The sequence below is a fragment of the Copadichromis virginalis genome, linkage group LG9, assembly GCF_057382275.1.
Source record: "Copadichromis virginalis isolate Kocher_CV1m ecotype Utaka linkage group LG9, C_Virginalis_male_GT1.1, whole genome shotgun sequence".
NCBI classification, from domain to species: Eukaryota; Metazoa; Chordata; class Actinopteri; order Cichliformes; family Cichlidae; genus Copadichromis; species Copadichromis virginalis.
The window spans coordinates 20,214,559-20,232,527 of record NC_140626.1 but is presented as its reverse complement, the minus strand read 5'-3'; the positions used below and the strand labels follow the sequence as shown (position 1 = coordinate 20,232,527).

Sequence of the window (17,969 nt, the reverse complement as noted above, 5' to 3'; positions counted from 1 at the left end):
TGACTTCATAGGTCACCTCTTTCTGGTGGAGTCACCAATACCGGCCCGCCCCCTTCCTTAGTCCCGTCCCCCCCCCCCCACACACACACATGCACATGCACACAATCCCCCCACCCCTTCTTTAATACTTTCTCAGTGGAGTAAGTCGGGGGGACAGGCGGTCACGCAGTAGCTGGCTTCATGATTAATGGTGTTTATTCTTGACAGAAGGCTCCTTTATTTATCTGCATTGCAGTTTCACTGATACTATCAGTCACCTGAATGAAAAATATTCAGTCATACCAATTTTGCAGTATAATTGAGTAGAGTCACTTCCTTTCAGTCCCCCCCCCCCCCCACCACTCCACCCCTTGCTCTCTTTCTCCCACTCTATCTGGCAGCCTTATCATCGCCACAGTAATTTTCGCGCTGCGTTGTTTGATATGGAGAGGCTGGCTTTAGCCGTATTTGACATAAAGCCTCTTCAATTTTCACAGGAGGGGGAGAAAAAAAAAGAGCAGGGGAAGAAAGAAAGTTGCGCGCCACTCTGAAAATGTGCAAGAAAGGAGGAAAATACCCCCCTCTTTTTTTTTCCTTTTTTTTCTGAGGCAATTTCAGGATTTAGAGAGAAAGGAGATAAATGCCTAAGCAGAAATGTGGGCAGATTGAAGTTACAGTATATCTATTTTTTTTGTAATACACTAGTTTCAGAACCCTAAATGGGCAGTGTAGCCTGCCTCCCATCCCCTCCTTCACCCTGTGCACAGGACCGTGATATTTTGAAGGCACCTGTGTAGTTTGAGAATGATGGATCCAGCAGGTTGAGAGAGAAAAAAAAAGAGGGGGGAAAAAACGAGTTTGGCACAGCAGATATTTGACAAGGCCTGTAAAGGTTTTAGGGTTGAGTCATTACTTGTGGAGATCTGTTAAGACATGTTCCAAAACTCTACTTACCAGGCTAGGATTACTTATGCTGGGGCCACTGCTGCCAGGGCTGCTGCTACTGCTGCTGTGTGTATATTTGTATGTCTCCCTGGTTATTAAATATCACGTGCATTTCTTTTAAATGTTTTTAATCCTCTTTAAATAGTTCATTACTGGTTTAATACGTCTTTCAGGCAAACGGGAATTGTCAAAGAATTTACAGCATTTCCAGTCTGATCCCTTTCACGAGCATTTTATTAATGCAAATCAGTTCCTGTCTGGTTATCCTTTCGACAAATATTCCCTATTAATTATATTCTCTTCTGTGTTTGGTTGAATTTAATTTGAGGCTCCATTGAAAACGGCTCTGAAAAAGGTACATTCTGATAAAGCAGGAATACATGAATCTCTAATACGAGGGGCCTGCGAATTTGCACATGTAACACATTAGTGGATTTGATTTCCCGTACACAAGTCATTTGCCCCCTCTTCATGTTTGAGATCTCAATTTGTAGCTCTCCCAAGGAGCACAATGAAAAACCAGGTCTGAGGGGAAGAGATAACAGGCAGGTGCCAACAGCTGTGTGTGTGTTTGGACGCGCGTGTGTGCGCGCTGGTGCCGCCGTGCTCGCACACGCAGATAGACGCGTGCTTGGAAATAATTTTAGCATTTATTCCGCTGCCATTTTTTGTTGTTATTTTGATCGCCATCCGTCAACTTTTATTGTCCTCCTTAATATGATATTGAGACTAAACTCCTGCTCTTTGTTGTGTTTGCCGCTAACCGGTTTCATTGTCCGCACCACATTGTTCAGACGTCTGACAATTTATCGTCTGCAAAATAAGGCGTCTATTAAAGCATTTATATACAAATAACAGTGCTAACTGTATTTTAGTAGTCTCTGTCACTATTGTGGAATGCATTCATTAGATATGATGAAACACCAAATATTCAGAATGCAACTGTAACAAAAATTCCACTTTATGGTATTTTAGCTTGAAAAATAAGAAGCATAGTTAAGAAATTGCGTAAAGAAAAAGCATGCTGATTAATTTTGTGTAAGTCGTCTGATTAATCGAGTAATCTCTGAAAAAAATCAGTTTTTTGCATGACGTGCTATGGTGCATGCGGAGTAGAGAAGTAAACGCAGTGGCTTATTTGGTGGGTGTGGCCGAGTGTCACTTTTACGAGACCCTCCTCTCATTGGCGGGGCCCGAGATACAACCCCAGCACAGATGGCGTGCCGCCTCACATCGCCTCCCCGACCTCAGGCTGGTGTCTGCTCCGCACATATAAGTCGCGTTTAAAAGAGCCTCCCGGCAGAAGAAGCCATCACTTAAGCGCACCTTTGCTGCGTTTGAGGAATCACCGAGCTTCAGAAAGGCTGCTTCTTACCTAATGCAGAAAAATCAATTCTGCTTCCAGATTTTAAAAAATTGAGAGTCAGTTTTCAGCTTCTTTTTTCTTTCTTTTTTCTTCTTCTTTTTTCGAATCAACCTGTGCCCTAAAGCCATCACGCTGTAGCAGTGTAGAAATGTGGAATTTCCATTACTCTGATCTCTGGGCTCTGAGCTCCAGACCCTGCGATCCCACTCTGGGGGCCAGTTATAGCAAGTAACGAGACCAAGGGAACAGGGTCATAAATCCTCGCCAACTCTCCTCATTTTCCATCCTCTCTCAGTCCCTCCTTTCCTTTCTTCCCTCTCTCCTTCGCCTCCGACTCTCCTGGTCGAGCCTTGGGTAAATGATTGAAGGGAACCCAAACGCAACAATGCAAAACATTCCCACATGTCGGTTACAAGAATGCTTTTAGTCATTGTGCTAAAGACCAATGAAAGTTTTAATGCTGGGAGGAAATGAGTTCATTACAGCTTCTGGACCTCCTCCCCTCCCTTTCTCTATTTGTTTATCTTCTGAATCGCATTTTTTTCTTCTTAAATCGCTTCTTTTACACTTTCCTCACCAGTGAAAATTAATTCATATCACATAAAGCGATTTCTTTTCTCTCAGCCCTTCCTTATCTCCCTTATCAGATGTGGCGTCCATTACATCTGATAGCCCGATAGGATGGTTTCCTCTAATAGTGCAGTTTGCAACGCGGGTCAAAAGAGAAGCCCGTTGCTATTTCTGTCTCCCATGGTGCCTCTCTTTTCTTTGAGAGGGCGTCAGCTTGTGAAGTTCTTTCATTTATTTATTTATGTTTTCATGGCGAGTGTCCGGCGGGAGCTGCTCGCAAATATGCAGAGTCATGCACGCAGCTGCAGGGTGCTTATAAGACAGAGCAAGGTTTTTTTTCTTCTTTTTTTGTCACATTTTCATCATTTCTCTGACCGATTTGACTAAATTAGGAATTAACTTTTTTTCAAGGGGATGGAGTAAAGCTGGGAAACTTGTTCCTGGAGCCAAAGGAAGTAAAAAAAAAGTTTCCCTTATTAGGATCTCCTATTTCTTAACAGTTTTGCTTCATTTGGGTAGCGAGGTTTGTGAAACGTCCTCCCTCTCTTTGGGTTTATCCAAAATTTCCTCAGGTCTGTGTTTAAGCTTCCCAAAGCTTCATCGAGCCTGCGCTTGGCACCGCCACGCATTCGGCCCCTTCATGATTAAATATCAAGGAACTCCACTTGACATTTTATTAGCCCAACAAGATGGATGAAATGGGCAGAATAAAGTAGGCTGTGTCTGTTCACTTTCCCACCAGCGCTTGCCTTTCTTCTGTCCGGCTTTTCTTTTCTCTCCCTTCCTCTGCATGAAGTATGTATTAGGAAAACGTGATGGATTTCGCTCTGAAAAGGAGATTTTTAGTGCCAAGGAGGAAACACATATTTCTGTCTCTTACCTGATGCTCCCGCTCTGCTTCTTCCTCTTCTTCCTCTGTGTCTCGGCTTTCCCTCCCTTCCTCATCCTCCTGACCCCCACCTTTTTTTTTTCTGTTGTTCTACCTCAGATCTCTGTCTGAAGGATTAACCATCTCCAGCAGTGTGTCTCTGCTGTCTTGTAGCGCTGTGTATTGTTTGTGATTTGCTCAGGCCCATCCGTGCGGCTGCTCATTTCGGCAGCCCAGTGTGACGTGTCGAATTGCGAGGGGATCGTGCGGAGCTGTCTCACGGATCCACGAGGCTCCTCGCAGCCCCTGGGCCACACTCATTCTCCAACACCGCCCCTCACCTGTGGGCCGTACACGCAGGCACGCATGCTCATTACCTGACTCGTCGGGTAGCTAGGGCGATGGGGTGTGGAACCCTGAACCCTGTTTAGCTGCAGGCGTCAGCTGAGTTTCTGTGTAAAGGCATCGGGGCCATCAAGACACGGCTTGAGAGGGAAAAGAAAGGTAGATGTGTTTCCTCCATGTTTTCAGAAGTTTAACACTTTAACACCCAGGAGTCCCCCTCCTGTCTTCACTCTTGCCCGAGGCATGCCAGAGGAACTCAAAACACTGACTGAGAGCTAATTCCACCTGTACTCACTCTCTCGCTTTGAAAAAAAAGAGAAAAGCAGGGGAAAAAAACAGCAATCAAGTACGTAATTGGTTGCGCACAGAGATGAAGGTGTTCTACTTGTAAAAGAGCAAAATCAAGCATGGGAGACGACCAAAAAGAAACAAGAAAATCCTCTTTTTTTTCTTGTTTTTTTCCCCTGAGCTCATGTTTGTTCCCTGATTCCAGCCCCCTTGAAATTACAGGAAAAAAGGCCTGGCTCATTTTGTGCAATTTCACTTTCATGTTTTCATTTTCTCGCCGTATACTTAGTTGATTCGTTTTGGTAGACGTTCTTATCGCGATGGCTGAAATTACGTTTAATTGCAGTTCGTTGAAAAAAAAAAAAGGCTTTAAAACTGCCTGTGAACAAAATAAAAAAAACACAGAGCAAACACAAAAAAACCAACCCTGCTGCGTGGCAAAGCCAAATATAAACTTTTCAAAAACGACGACTGTTTTCAGTCACATTTTGAAACCAGCACGAGTGGTGAGAAGATTTGAATCTGTCTTGTGTTTTTGTTTTTTCTCGATAAAGCCCAGTCCCTTTCTTTCTGAGCGTTTCGCCTTGATCTCGAACAAGAAGCATTTTTCACGTGTGCCTCAACTTTTAAGGTTCATGACTCCTCTGGAGTTCACAGAGGTGGCAGATTCAACCAGAGCCGCTGACACCTGGACCCGTGTGTTATGACTCAACCCTGTCACACTCTCTGACTCCTGCTAATAAACATGTCTTACCGCTCCAGCGGCGTGGAGTGATAGGTGCTCACAGAGATGAGCTATATGCCGTTCTGGCAGAACGAGTGTGTATCTTCTGCTTGCGTGTGAATGTGACTGTAACGCACACTTGTAGGAGTTGGGGGGGATTGAAGGAGACTGCTGGGAATTGAACTGCACAGAGAGTATGTGTGAACTGACGACGCAGTGTATGGGAATGTCTGGCACGCCCCCAGAGGTATCCCGCAGAGAGGGAATCCTGCTTGATGTGACCATGAATAGAAATCCTTCCCACCCCTCGGACCCACCCAGGCCTTTGATGTCTGAGGGTCACGCAGAGCCCTCGCAGCGTTCGGGGAACATATTTACCCCGAATGCCTGGCAACCTCACCATACCCTGCTAGCTCTGCCGCCTGCATTGCCCAGAAGAAAAGCTTAAAGCAGACACTGCTGCTGGACTGCAACGAGGAAATTCAGATTAGATGGTGCTGACAGTAAAGGCCAAAGAATGAGTTTTTCAGCCTTATTTGATGAATCACTCATTTGATTTTTGAAGTTTCTAAACTTCAACATTTGACGAGGTGACCAGTCTGGAGCTTAGGTGCATCCATACACTGCATACGACTGTTATTTCCAGCAATTAATCTTCTTGACTGCTTATCCTGTTCATGGTCATTGGGGTTAAAGGAGTCTATTACTGCAACCATAGAGGAAAAGGTGGGATACAACCTGTACAGGTCCTTCTCTTTAATATGGGGCAATTAAGATAATAATGAGCATTTCAAAAGCAAAAAAAGTGGAGAACACATTTCTTTGACGGGGTGTTAGTAAAATTTACTGCATAAAAAGCCCTTTTTTTCTCAGATATTTGCCTAAAAGGCACCAATAGAATAAAGTTAAGACAAAACACTGCACGACTCTTACTGGCGCAGTGTGGAGAAAATTCTTTTTATTATTCTGTTCGTCATCCCAAGAAAAATGGTTTGTCACAAAGGCCATGAAGGATTGCTGTGGAAGAGGGAGTCCAGTTTGCACTGGAATGTGTGTTAGCTGCAGGTCTTAATGAAGTCTTAATGAAGGAACCCCTGAATACTCTTTCCTCTGTTTGTGTCTCTCAGTCTCTTTCTGTCTTCTCTCTCTCCCCTTGTCTCAGCTCCCTCTCCTCTCTCCTTGGGTCTCAGCTGGCTCAGTTCCTATGGCCCTTTGATCTCAGTGAAAGGGTTTGGAGCTTTAAAGTGCTTGTGTTTCCGCTGTCAGGAGCCTCTCTCTTCCACCTCTCTGGTTTAGGCTTTCAGAGCGGTGGCAGTGCTGTGCCGTGGCTGGGTGGGTTAGAGGGTTGAGAGTGGGTGGGGTGAGGGGGGTGGGAGTGCCGGCTTCTATGAGGTGGTGAGATTGAGGTGAGGTTTGAGGGGGGGAGGTGGGCATGTGATGCTGTCAGCCTCGGTCAGGAGAGGTACTGACACCTGACAGATCCCAATTCCCTCTAAAACTCTCAGTTCCCACCTCACTCAGCCCCTTGTGGCCACGTGTGTGTAAACTGCTTCTTTATTTTTCACTAATATGAAGTCCTGTGCAGTGTTCTGTTACTAAATCATCCATCTGCTACTAAATATTGTTAGCAAAAAAAAAAAAGAGAGAACAAAAAACTGTCAGTTCACAGTACTGCAATGTTTTTGTGTCAAACAGAGAAAATAATAGAATCACAGAGACCTTTGTGATGGGTTAGGCCTTGTTCAGACTGACTGCGGCAGCACTCCTTGACAGTAGGGGAGCATATGGATAGGAAACATGCTCAGGTTTTGATATATGGTGAATAAAGTTCCATCCTTATAACATATTAAAGCAATATTTTCCCATCTTACCATCAATCAGGTGCTTAGAGTAATCACAGTCAGGGGTTTTTGGAGCCAGTGTAGTGCTAGCAATAGCACAGACCAAGGTAGCTGCTATCTATTAGCATACTACATACTATCATACTAAACTGCTACAGATACTGTTAACATAATTAAACAAAGCACCTATCTTTAAAAAAAGAAATGTATTATATTCATTCATGTAGCACTTTATCTACCTCACATCCTCACAGAATGGCGTCAGCTGGGATTTGAACCAGTTGCCTTCTATTGTGTGAGGCGAAGCTGCTAACCATAGCATCCCTATGAAAGTTAGCGTACTCATTAAAAAGGCTACAGTTAGGCTACAGCTAAAATGTTTAGAAGATGTCTAGAAGTGGACATTTTAGCAGGTGAGTGTGTGGGAATGTACTGACTTTTGGAGCCAGCCCACCAAGTGTTCTTATAGGGAACTGCAGTTCTTTGTTGCCCCTAATACTGATTGTCTACAAGTCTAGAGCATTAGCCATCACTAACTTTAGTTTGAGCTTCTTCCACGCACTTGGCTGCCTATAATTTGCATTTACGAGTGTAAAGAGAGAAGAAAAAACCTTGTTATCAAGTTAATGACACCGGACTATGTAATAATATGTAATGTATATGTAATAATAGCTAAATGCTAAATGGACTGGTTCTTATGTAGCACTTTGATACTTTGCCCACATACATACAAGCACTTTTTCTATGGTTAAGTGCTTTCTATCTATAGACATTCACACTTTCACACTTTGAAGCAACTTGGGATTCAGTATCGTGCCCAAGGACACTTTTGCATACAGATTGGATCAGCACCACAAACCTACCAATTAGTGGGTGACCTGCACTACCTCCTGAGCTACAGCTAGCTACAGTATACTATTATTCATAGCTGCAGCTACAGGCAGTAGTTAAGTGTGAACATGAGATGCATCTATGCTATTTCATATTCATTAGTTCCCCTGTAAATGTGACATCGAATCAATGTAATTGTTGGCCTGTGTCATGGAAAAGCTACATTTTCCAGCACTCATGAACCGTTGCAGTGTACAGACTGGTTTTAGTAAGACTTCCTCTCAATTCGGCAGGGTCATGACTGCTGGCTTCAGTGCCTTTTTTTTTCTTTCGCGACTCTCTGTGGGAGTAGACTGGCAGCTCACAGATGAAAATTTGAAGGTCCATGAATACAGTTGTTGGGTTATTGGATTTGGACTCGCCAATTTCCTGTGCTGGTCACCAAAGAACACATGAAGAAATGTTCATCTTTTTTTCTTTCATGCGCAACGATTTCATGCTTGAGCTAAAAGTATTTTACAGAGCCCGGTTCCTATTTTAGCACACCGCTATGTCAATACCACCAGGTCAGGCTGCTGCACCACAATGATACCTTGTGTGCCTAAGTGAAGTCATCAGCCTTCACCGCAAATGCATGTTTCTGTCGCTTTCTCCCCACTCCAAAAAAAAAAAAATTATTAGTGTTGATATAATCTTGTTCCAAACAAAGATTCAAGGTCTCGACACTCCCACTCTACAAAAACTCAAAATCTTTTGGGGACATATTTACACTTGGCAAGTGTATATTCATTGGGTGAAATAAGACGACAGTTTAAAATCCACAGACCGCCCCGTGTAAACATGCGATGCCTTAAAGAGGAGCTGGCTGGTTTAAGAAAGGCCACGTGAAAGGAAATAGCTTCCATATGTCAGGAGCTCAGGCTTTCCTTTTGCCCGTTTTGCAGGACGTCTTCTTTAAGGGTTAATAGGAATTTATAAACCTGTGAAGGACGCAGAAGAGTGAAGTTTTTCTCTTCTAAGAAGAAGTATGTAAAACCCTGCAGGACAACTTTGATGTAAATCTCAAATCAGGTGTATCCGAGACGCTACTTCTCCGCACCCACACACCTACTCTCACATTAGCGCACACACAGGGCGAACATTCCTGCAAACACACGCTGCACATTGTCAGACTGCTTCCTTTTGTCATGTTGATTAATGCATGCTGGCAGATGCTGAGATGATCACGGCCCTACAGAGAGCAGCTGAGCACGGAGGATCGGCCACTCGCTTGCATTTTGTTTTAAAGACGCGCCGAACCTCCTCCGAACTATCAATCTCTCCGCTGTCCTCCTTAAATCCCCTCACACCTGGCTGCGGACCCCTTGAGACGTCTTTTTTTCCCCCCTTCCCTCCTTGTCCCACTCCCCCTCTGCCCTAACTCTTCCCTGTCCACCCTTCCCTCCCAAATTCATAGGTCATATGTTCACATACTCCCTCCTTCCCCTCCCTGAGACTACTGTTCACAGTCATCTCTTCCATTTGTCACGATTTTCCCACCAGTATTCCGGCCATGCAGGCGATTGCTCTGATCTTATTTTTAATTAATTGGAAAAAACTAAGTAAAGGTAGAGGCATTTAGCTTAGGCCGGCGTACGGGGACGCAGCCAACACATGACAAGTTTAATCAGTGTCATGGCAGCCAGAGTGGATGTCTGGCTTCCCTCAAACAGGCCATGAAATTCCTCTGCTCTTCCTCCTGGGTTTTTATTTCAACACAGAAAATGTGAAAAATGCTTCCAGAGATATTAGTTGTGCTTACTTTGCTGCTAACCAAATGCCTTTTTTTGCAGGTAATGGTTAAAAATGTGTGTTTGCATGTCCGTTTCTCTTCTTTAATGACTGACAGAGCAGGTTTTTTCAGTTTCCCCCGTGCTACATATTTCCCCCGAGTGCGTACGTGTACGAGCTTCAAGGTCTGCCATGTGACAAGAAAGCAAACATCACCCTGCAGCTATGTTGTGATCTCTGCAAATGAGGCATATGATGGTGGCGTGGGGGCACATGACTTGCTTATCGTGAGCACGTTCTTTCGTTCGCACACCTGTTTTGAAGTGCCCGTTTGCTCTCACGATGGCTTTCTCGGCGAGGAGGAGATTTCTTCCAGCTGACGTGCAAAAAGACACCAATCATATGGAGGTGGAGAAAAATTCCACGACCGTTTGTGTTGCAATGTCAGGTATGAGCCTGAAAGTCGCCACCTTTGCGCACTTCAAACAGAAAAGGTTTTGCTCAGGATTTCTCTTCTTCCTCCGGAGAGCGCCGGCGTCTTTTTCCCGTCCACCTGCTTCAGCGTCGCGAGACATGTTGTCACACTGTCGACCGCAGTGCAGGCCTTTAAAATTGCCCCATAGCCCCTTTTTGGTCTAATTACAGAAAGGCTTCTGAAGATGAAGAAGTTCACGTGTGACTGTGTGTTTCTGGGTCTGCTCCTCAGTGGGTGTGTGTGTCGTTTCCACTCCTCAGTGCTCATTATTGACCCTGGCCTGAGCTCTTTCATTAGGGGGGCTGTGAAGTGGAGGGACGAAGGGGCCAGGAGGGGAACAGGGGATGGGGCAGAGGTCGTAATTGGGCTGTTCCACTCCCTCTGGCCTTGCTCAAGGTCACTGCGAAACAAACGTTGGGCCAGACTTTTTCCTCTCCCTCTTTTCGCTCATCCTTTCCTACTCCTGGGGTCTTTTGTCACAGTAGACCAGTCCATCGGGGAGCCCCAGAGAAGCAGAGGGGCTAATTCAGTCTAATCTTTTAGCCCGTTAATGTCTGCCTGATATGGGGCTTTCTCCACATCCTCAGGGGAAGGCCTTTGTGGTGTAGGCCATCATTATGAAGTTTCCAGGCGCTCCTAACCAATTATAAGAAGTGGGCACAAATTAGTTAATCTCAAACTCTGCTGCTAAGAAGTTTTCCTGATTGTTCTCAACTTTATTTCACATCTCGCAGAAAAGAGAAATTTGATAGTAAAGGTTTCTGATAAAGTGAAGCTTGATAGCGCTCACATTTTCTATTTAAAGAATGAGAATTTGTATGAGACTTGCCAGTGGATTTTGTACAAAATTGTATCCGTCATGTGCAATTCTGTACACGGTTTCATCTCCAAGCCAAGTTCGAAGCCATCTGAGCAATGTAGCGTTGCGGCGCAGCGTTGCTTGTCTGGCCCTGGCTAGCGGTGAGCTCGGTCTAACGTTTCCCTCTGATTAAGACGCAGTGGTGAAAGCTGCCTTTGATCTGAGGAAATGTCTGCGTAGGGAGCAGTTGGAATGCAGCACTCTCCTCTCTGCTTTGCAGATGGAGGGAGAGAGATAGTGTCACAGTCTATTTGTTTGGTCTCGCCACTGCCAGTCTGCCAATCGAATTAACATCTGGATGTTCAGGCTGAAACAAGCCTGATGTCCCTGGTTCAACTGTGGCGAAACTGACTTATTTATGTTTAATTTACTCAAAAATGACAACATAGTGGAATCAAAAGATCTTATTCTTGTACACATGTTGGCTTTAATGGGCTAACTGGTCTCTAAATGGTGTCAGATAGAGGGAGTCTGTGACAGCAATATTGAAGTAAGTTCATTTATAAGTCAAAGATTGAAGAGATATTAGGGCCACTTTAAAGAAATCATCATTTAATAAAAATGTTCTTAATTTTATTAATTTTTAAATTTAATTTTTAAAAATTTTTTTTTTTTAAAATATTACTTTTATTTATAGATACATAAAAAGAAGGCTTTTTACTTCCCCCCCATTTGCTGTTAATATCAGCTCCATATATCCATCAAATTAACAGCTGACTAATTTCTGCTGAACTTTTTAGATCAGGTTAAAAATACCAAAAGAAAAATAAGTTGTTTACTTATTAAATGCTTTTTACAGACAAACGGTCACAAAGCATTGTGCACAAAAAAGAGTAAAATAAGTAATACGTACCAGGATAGCCCCAAAAATATAAGAAATAATAAAAATAAATAAATTCAATTCAACTCAATTCTTTACAGAAAGCCTCCTTTAGTTTATTTTTATTTTTTCATTCAGTTTTGTAATATCAAGTTTATATGTGACTTTTCAAATATATATAAATATATATTAAAAAAATGATAAACATTTGTTAAACAGTGTGTTTTTAATATTCCTTTCTACACATATATTTTTTATTATTCAAAAAAAATTTCCTGTAAAGAAAAAAAAAATATGCCGAAATTTCTAGCTCCATACTTTGGTTCTTGAGTAGCTTTGCATGAGTCACAGTTTCAAATAATCCGTATTCATCTCAACCTTGTTCTTCTCATTTTAAGTCAGCTTTTAATCTGATTGGCTGCCCCTCATAAACAGATGTTTTTTAAAGCAGGTTGGTGGGTGCAGGTTTCTGTGCAGATGGCCAGAGATTTGTGGCTAAGATCAACAGTTTAATGATATTTCCTCATTATTACATCATACTAAGCGACTACTTCATCCCTTATTGTATCACTGGAACCCCTCTAAGAGCGTTCAAATGCCAGAAAATAAAGAAAAGCACGATACCACCCCCCTTTATGTGACGCCTTTAGTGAAAACCTGTGATTTGAGCTTGTATCATATGTGTCATGTTATCTTAATATTTTCTTCTCTGCAGGCCTCCTGCTCTGGCGGGCAGTCCAGCTTTCTCCGACATCTCCCTCATCCGGATCTCGCCCCAGCGGAACCCGTCTGTGGGGGCTGAGTCGCCCTTCCACCATCCACACCCCTACATCAACCCATACATGGACTACATCCGCTCTCTCCACAGCAGCCCCTCCATCTCCGTTCTGTCAGCCACCCGGGGCCTCAGCCCTGCAGATGGTGAGTAAAATGAAACATAAACTGATACACGCACACACAACGCATGACGCGTGCACACTCACACACTCAGCTGCACACAACCCCAGCAGAGGGTGATAAGGCCTCAGAAGACCCTTAAAAATAACGGCTGGAATTGATTACGGAGGTTCGATTGCTATTAGGGGGAATCTCGGTTGTGTGTATCCGTTTAATTCCTGTTCGAGATCAAAAGAGGTCAGGTGAGAGGCAACCAGATCCATCTCTATTAAGACCCAGGGGTTGGCGAGATGCTATCTGAGTGAGGGGAGCGGGTAGATGGGAGTATTATGAGTGTAGCGCCATCCGTGTGGGTGGGGGCTCAGATTGGAGGGAGGCTAATCCTTTTGATCTGTGAGTCATGTCGGAGACCTCTGGAGGATGCATCAGTGAGCGGCAGGGTCACGTACAGTTACACCGTGCACACGGAGGGAGGGTCGGGCTCAAGTTCACAGTTTGGTGGTGTAAAGGGGGGTGATTCGTATCGCATCCTACTGAGAGCAATTTTACATCTTAATATGGATTTTAATTGGGAAGTCAATTGATCTGATGTGTAGCAGTTCATTTATTTTATACCTTATTTTATAAATATATAAAATAAGTCTTAGCAACTTAGAGAAAGAACAAAACTTTTTAAATTAATAATAAACATATTGAGTTATTTTCATCATGATTTTGGTCATATTTTAATTAAAAAAACAATATCTTTTATTTTTATGTAAGATCTTATTTGCCAAACATCTACATTCACCTCATAGAGCTCCAAATGTCCCAATAATCATTTATGGCCCTCACCTTCTCAGCCATCAGCCTTTTGGTACTTCAGCAGCAGCAGAGACCCACTTTAGCCCACAACCTTGCACTGAAGTGTATTTCTGAAATGGCAAATAGCTGGGACATTTCCTCTGCACCCGTGCATTCGACCTCTTCTCATCCAGGTCTGTTGAAAGCTGTGACTAAGTAACGACCAAGAGTCCCCCCCCCCCCCCCCCCCTTGCTCCTTTTCGTGCACTAGAGCGATATACCGAAGCTCCGACTCTCTACCCTCCAATTTTCCATTACCGCAAAATAATGTGCGCCGGTCTCGGATTGCTTTAAATCAAAATAGTTTCTCCAACCTACCACATGATCCCCTTTTCACTCCATAATGCTGTGAATTGTGAATGAGGCACCTAATTACTCCTTTAATCAATCCGGTGATTAATTAACCCATCAGCTTTTGTGTTGTTAGTATATCACCGCGCTTACAGGGAGCCTCCTTCAATATGCAAAGATTTTTTTTTTCCCAGCAAAAAGTACATTTGAATAATGATGAATTAATTAACAGAATCTAATGGAGATTTAAAGTGGGTGGGATTTAGTGCCACCCTCTTGCTGCCACACATTTGCTTTCACATCTCTTTTTTTGTGCCCCCCTCCCGCCTTCAATATTTCTCTCTTTTCTATATGAGACCGAGTTCAGAGTTAGGCTCGCCCCTGTTCCTATTGTTATGCTGGAGCACCCGGTGGCTCACGGAGTCCTGAGGCATGTCTCTGCCTTCCCTACATTGAGTGCCACACCGACAGCCTTCCCCCACTCCCCCATTTTGCCCCGAGGATCGCACTCGGATGCCAGCGTTTCTGATTTAGAAATTCTGCAAAGCTCTTTTCTGCGCACGGCTCCTGAATGGGACACATTATGGTTGAATGCAAAAGCAAAGCTAAGGCGGAACACTGGAGACAATTAAGAAACTCCCCCCTTCCACTGAAGACATAAAAGCCAGATCGAATTAATTTAGAATTTTTTTCTGCCATTCATTTAACCAATCATGGATGTGTTCTGCAGGCATACAGGCCAGCCTTAAGAGGAAATCTCCTCATACACTGTTTCTTTATTTATTTTCTCTTTATTTCTTCAATTGGGGGAGAAAAAAAGATCTGCAGCACTCAGTGGTCTGAACCGATTCCATATTTGCATCCAAAACCACAGTGTTAGTCTTTTCCTCTCTCTTTCTTAGAATATTTGCATACGGAAGCCCACCACCAGATGTTTATTTTTAGGCTATGGTTCAAGGACTTACAGTACTCTATAAATAAGGGAATGACTTGAAAAAGAGAGACATTGTAGCACGCAGATCTATCTGGGCAGATTTAGGCCTTTTGTTTCCTGCAGAGTTTAAATGTGCAGAGTCGAGGAGCAGGTTGCATATCTGCATCTGCAGCCCCCATGCGCACAGCACAAGCGCCGTGTTTGGCAAAGGATGCACCAGCCCACATACTCTTACCACACACACATACAGTAAATATATATATTCATGTACACGCTCATGCCCTTTCTCCGGGTGATCGGCACGAAGAGCGAAGGCTGTTTAAAAACTGCATTGTATTGTAAGGCGATCGGTTCTGGTGTTCACAACACGAATGCATCAATCAAACACTAATGCACACTCACTGTAATCTCTGAGCAAGCATCCGGTAATCCCCAGTGAGGCTCCCCACTTCAGGTGATGCTCCCTGTGCAGCTGTTTTGCTAAACTTGATGGTGTTGCTAATGTGCTCATTACTGTTCTGCTGAGCTGATTATCATCTAATGTAAATGAATGCAGACTTAAAACGCAGTGCAGGTGCTCAGCCTGTCATGTTTTTCTAACTCGCTAATAATTTTTCCCCTTCCTTTTGCATCTCTCTCTTTTCCTCTTCCGCCTCTACCCAGCCTTTTTTTTTTTCTTTTAAGTGTTTCTTCCGTGGGTGCAGATCAGTTTATGTTTTGGTTACTTTGTTTTCTTCTCCTCCAGCCCCTCACACAGGTCTGACCACAGCTGAGTACTACCACCAGATGGCTCTGCTGGCGGGCCACCGCAGCCCTTACACGTCTGACCTCCTACCGTCAGTGGCATCCGCCGCTGGGGCTAGCAGTGCCAGCGCCCTGCACATGGAGTATCTGCAGGCGATCGACAGTAAGTGTGCGCTCAGAGGTGTCTCATATATAAAACAACAAATAAATATCTAATAATTCTAGGATTACACTAAAACACTGCCTCACACACATTCCCCATTACATACATCCAAAACTTGTTTGATCTCTTTTTTTTTGTTGTTTTGCGTCCATAAGAAATACTGGATTTCATGAACTTTCATTATAAAAAATAGTCAATAATATAGACAGCTTTTTCTTTTTTGGCTTTTATTCATCCACTTAAGCACATTTTATCTGCTTTGCAGTTCACAAAGTTAAAACCCTGATTAAATATAGTTAAAAAGTGAAAGGTTTTACACCACTGAATATCACTCAAACTCCCCCCAAAAGGGGCAGCTTTGTACTTCATCCACACAACCTACTCACACAATCACACTAAACTCTAGTCACCTACAGTGTTGCACTTGAAGGCACAGATCAACAAAGAATGAAGTCAAGAGATAAAATTGCAATAAATAGTAAAATACATGAAAAAATACATAAAATAAACAGACAGATTGACAAAGACATTAAAAATGATTTAAAAAATCTAAAGGTTAATCTAGAGGTAAGTGATCTAAAAGCGGAGGAAATGAAGGATTTTAAGTGTCTATTTGTTCTGCACTGGGGTACTGGTGGGAACAGCTTACTAAACTCAGATGACAGAACATAATCAGGGTGGTTAATAATGTTTTTAATAATTGTTCTTTATCTAAATCTCTCTGCCCGACCACCAGGATTTTAAAGCAGGTGTTACCAATGGTGCTGAGGCGGTTTCCATTCTTAGCGATTAAAACACTAAACCAGCAGATAAAAGTAAAAGTTCAAAGACTCCTTATTGATATTAAGAGTATAACCTCTGTGATTTACAGTGGCTCTGAGTTTATTGGGAATTATATGTCAACTGTACTAGGCACCAAAACTGGACATTTACAACGTAAGTGAATAGACGCCTACCACATTCATCCCTACATACCTGCACATTTAAGCATGAGTGGCCCCAGTGGGAATTCAACCCTTAAAACTGCACTTTCATAATTCACCTATCTTGTACTATATATAGATCAACCATGGCGAGGAGGTATCTGCAACTTTTTCCTCTGACATGATTTAAATGAGCTATTGTCTTAATGTGTTCGGCTCAGGTCTGTGTGCAGAGGACTTATGCTAATGAGTTATTTTAAAGTGTAAATAGGAAATTAAATGCACACTGAATCTTAGAAAGGTCGGACAGCCTCACCCCGTTCCCTTTGATGAGAATGTATTTAGTCAGTCAGACGCCGCTTTCATGGAAATCCGGGGTGAAGTTCCCCCCGATTCCTCAGAACAAACTAATTAAAACTAGCCAAACTTGTGCGGGTATCAGAAAATTAATTGCTATTAAGTGGGAATTGGAATGTCCCACCATTCATCACTGCAGAAATCCTTTCTTCTGTGTCACTTTTTAAGATTAATAGACTGAAACAAAACAATTAGGGCCAAATTTAAGTAGAGATGCGGCGCTCCTCACTTTTAAAAAAAATCGCCTGTGATCATTGCTGGTAATAACTCATCATGTTTCAACAATGTGTGTTCCTGCGCCTGAAATATTAACACTTTAAAGCTTTGGTTGGATTTCAGAGAAAAAAAAAACACATACAAAGAGCGGCGTCTGTCAAGAGGCTTTCGCTGATAATCTGGGCTAGTACGACACTGCAGCTATTTTAGTCAATTTCAAATCAGTTTAATTACCTTCAGAGAGCGCTCTGCTAATGAAACAATGGGCCTGTCCTGCCTGTTTGTGCTCTAATGGGCTATTGTCTATGCTCATACTGCCTAATTAGCACCATAGCTCTCATAGATTACTAAAACTAAAGTCTACACTGCCATAAAGTCTTTATTTGTGGTCTTTATTAGCTGACTTTAATCTCCTTGCTATTCTCCACTAACAGCTGGCTGTTTTTCTTATAAACAGGCTTGCTTTTAGCAGCATTTTAGCATTTTTAACACCAGAGCTGTTTTATGTAACCTGATTAATTGTAGCTATTAATTATATGGTAGCACGTTAAGACTTCCTGTTTGGAATTCATAAGCAGTATAAACATTTCATAAATATTAATAATACATTAAAAGGTAGCTGTAAGCATACAAACATATTTACTGTTATATTACTGCTATAACTCTCCAATAGGCACCTTTAAGTGGAAACGTGTGTGTAAACAGATGAATAACAATGAAAACAGCTTTTTAAATATAAAATACATCTTAGAAAAAGTTATGATGTCTGACGCGGTGAAAATTATTAAACCTTTTAATGTCCTTTACACTCTAGCTGTCTAAAGCTACATTACTGTTTACTGTAAACTGTGTATTAAATATTAATATACCGCTTATTTATGAGAAATGATGGAGAAAATATAAAGTAAAAATGTGGTTTT

The 17,969-nt window shown here is 42.7% G+C and overlaps 1 protein-coding gene and 1 long non-coding RNA gene across 2 annotated transcripts in view; one reads left to right on the top strand and one right to left on the bottom strand.

The window, feature by feature from the left end:
• Positions 1-17,969, top strand: part of gli3 (GLI family zinc finger 3) — a 97,053-nt gene that overhangs the window by 57,626 nt on the left and 21,458 nt on the right. The window contains exons 5-6 of the mRNA XM_085468090.1: positions 12,397-12,602; positions 15,392-15,553. Of these exons, the coding sequence (XP_085324216.1) occupies positions 12,397-12,602; positions 15,392-15,553 (368 nt within the window). The remainder of the gene's footprint in view (positions 1-12,396; positions 12,603-15,391; positions 15,554-17,969) is intronic.
• LOC146701764 (uncharacterized) lies at positions 6,039-7,244 on the bottom strand. The gene is made up of 3 exons (XR_014922230.1): positions 6,957-7,244; positions 6,805-6,850; positions 6,039-6,699 (listed from the first exon to the last, which is right to left on the bottom strand). It is a non-coding gene; the product is annotated as an uncharacterized LOC146701764 (long non-coding RNA).